Below are 1,873 nucleotides of genomic sequence, written 5' to 3' on the forward strand. Positions count from 1 at the left end.
TATGTAGCGTAAGGCCTAGCAATGGCTAGGCCTTATTAAATTGTTCAGGCATTGCCTGAAATGATCGTTCTCAAAAGTATCGTCATATTTTTGAATTTTATTAGTGGTTTATTGTGTCATCGATCATTTGGTAACATATATATATATATATATATATATATATATATATATATATATGCCTAAATATATGTTTTGGCTTTCTGTTTGGTGCTGCAAATGGTGCTAGCCTGAGCTCTGCTAAGCTGGTCCAACGTCTTGTCTGGGTCTCTACCCTAGCTGCACCGATGAGGCCTGTAAGCCCCAAACAGATCCCTCTGGAGGTTTTGCAATTTTTTCCAGCAGGTTATTTAAATTTGTTTTGTCATTCTGATCAAATTTGATTTCTGTTTAAATTTTAAATTATTTTGCATTATGTGGCCGTTTGTTGTTCTTATTGGTTTATCCATTTTCCTATTAATATGTATTTGGGCATCATAATTTTAATGCACATAAATATTTCCTCCTCTCCACAGAACAATCAACAATGACACCCAAAGTTGAGAAGAAAGGATTAGTAAATACCATCCAAATTAACAAACACTCTATTAGGGATGTAGTTAAGTATGAAGATGATTGCTTGCTTGTTTCATGTGCAACAAATGAAATACTCAAGTACAAACAATCAGGAGAATATATTGGTAAAGTTACACTACCACAAGGCATGAAAGTTTACAGAATGTACAAAATGATGAATGGTAACATAGTATTCAGTGATTATGTTCATCGAAAACCTGTCAGAATATGCAATATGAATGGTCAGGTGATAAAAACAATTGGTGAGGGAGTATTAAGGTCATTGCGTGGTATTCATGTGGATGAGATATCTAATATTTTGTATGTAGCAGGTAGGATCAGTAGCTGTGTGTACATGTTTGACATGAATAAAAATGAAACCATCAAAGAGATAGGGTCACAAGGCACAAAAGGAGGTCAAATGAGGAATGTCATTGATATTAATTTAACAAAGCATGGACACCTTCTTGTATTGGAGAGTGAATATTTAGGTACTGGAACCAGTAGATTACAATTATTTGATAATGAGGGAAGGTTCATGAAAATCCTTGTAGAATCAGGAGATGAAGATGGTAAGGTGAGCTTTCCACGTGCACTAGTAGTTGATGAGGACGAAAACATCATTATATCAAGTCAACACAAACTACAGCTATTCAGTAGTGATGGAAATTTTATTAAAAGAATTGATGGACCAGAAGATGGAGTCAACAATCCAAAGGGATTATGCATAATTTCATATCATCCAAGGAGACTTGCAGTAGCGAATGATTGGGACAAAACTGTAAAAATATTTAACTATTAAATACAGTCCATTTGCTTCACTTCATGTGTGTTGTTTTCGTCAATTTTAAATTTGTATACATTGAATGAATATTTACATATTTATTATTTCACATCATCCATATAAAGTAATATTTATCCAATACAAGTATATCAATATAGAGTTAAAGTTATGGTTACTAAACTGGTAGACAATACTGTAGCCTTACACCCTCAAAATTTTGTGTTCGTCAGTTGAACATACATTTAATCTAATGGTTATAATTTTTTATTGCTTGTAAATTTTGATTTTTTAAAGAATCATATCTAGCCTAATATGCATTATATTTTCTTAATTTTGATTTTTATAATTGTACTTTTCAATCACATGGATTTTTTTTGTATAGCCTATAAATATCTTTATTTTTCATACATTTTAGTTTAGTGATTTTTTTGTAGTGCCTGTTATTTTCCTTTTGGTTTTTCAGCATGTAATAAAAACAAACACACAATTAACACAGTGAATAAATACCTACGAACATTTATATATCCATAGAGAAAG

The 1,873-nt window shown here is 31.7% G+C and overlaps 1 protein-coding gene across 1 annotated transcript in view; it reads left to right on the plus strand.

Annotated features, from left to right (window-relative positions):
* Nucleotides 1–1,553, plus strand: part of LOC117119267 — a 3,707-nt gene extending 2,154 nt beyond the window's left edge. Inside the window, exon 2 of the mRNA XM_033264069.1 lies at nt 513–1,553. Coding sequence (XP_033119960.1) covers nt 513–1,354 — 842 coding nt within the window. The 3' untranslated portion in view covers nt 1,355–1,553. The remainder of the gene's footprint in view (nt 1–512) is intronic.
* Nucleotides 1,554–1,873: the final 320 nt, after the last annotated feature.

The sequence above is a fragment of the Anneissia japonica genome, unplaced genomic scaffold (assembly GCF_011630105.1).
Source record: "Anneissia japonica isolate Jap-2015-1 unplaced genomic scaffold, ASM1163010v1 scaffold288034_len148288_cov120, whole genome shotgun sequence".
Taxonomy (NCBI): Eukaryota; Metazoa; Echinodermata; class Crinoidea; order Comatulida; family Comatulidae; genus Anneissia; species Anneissia japonica.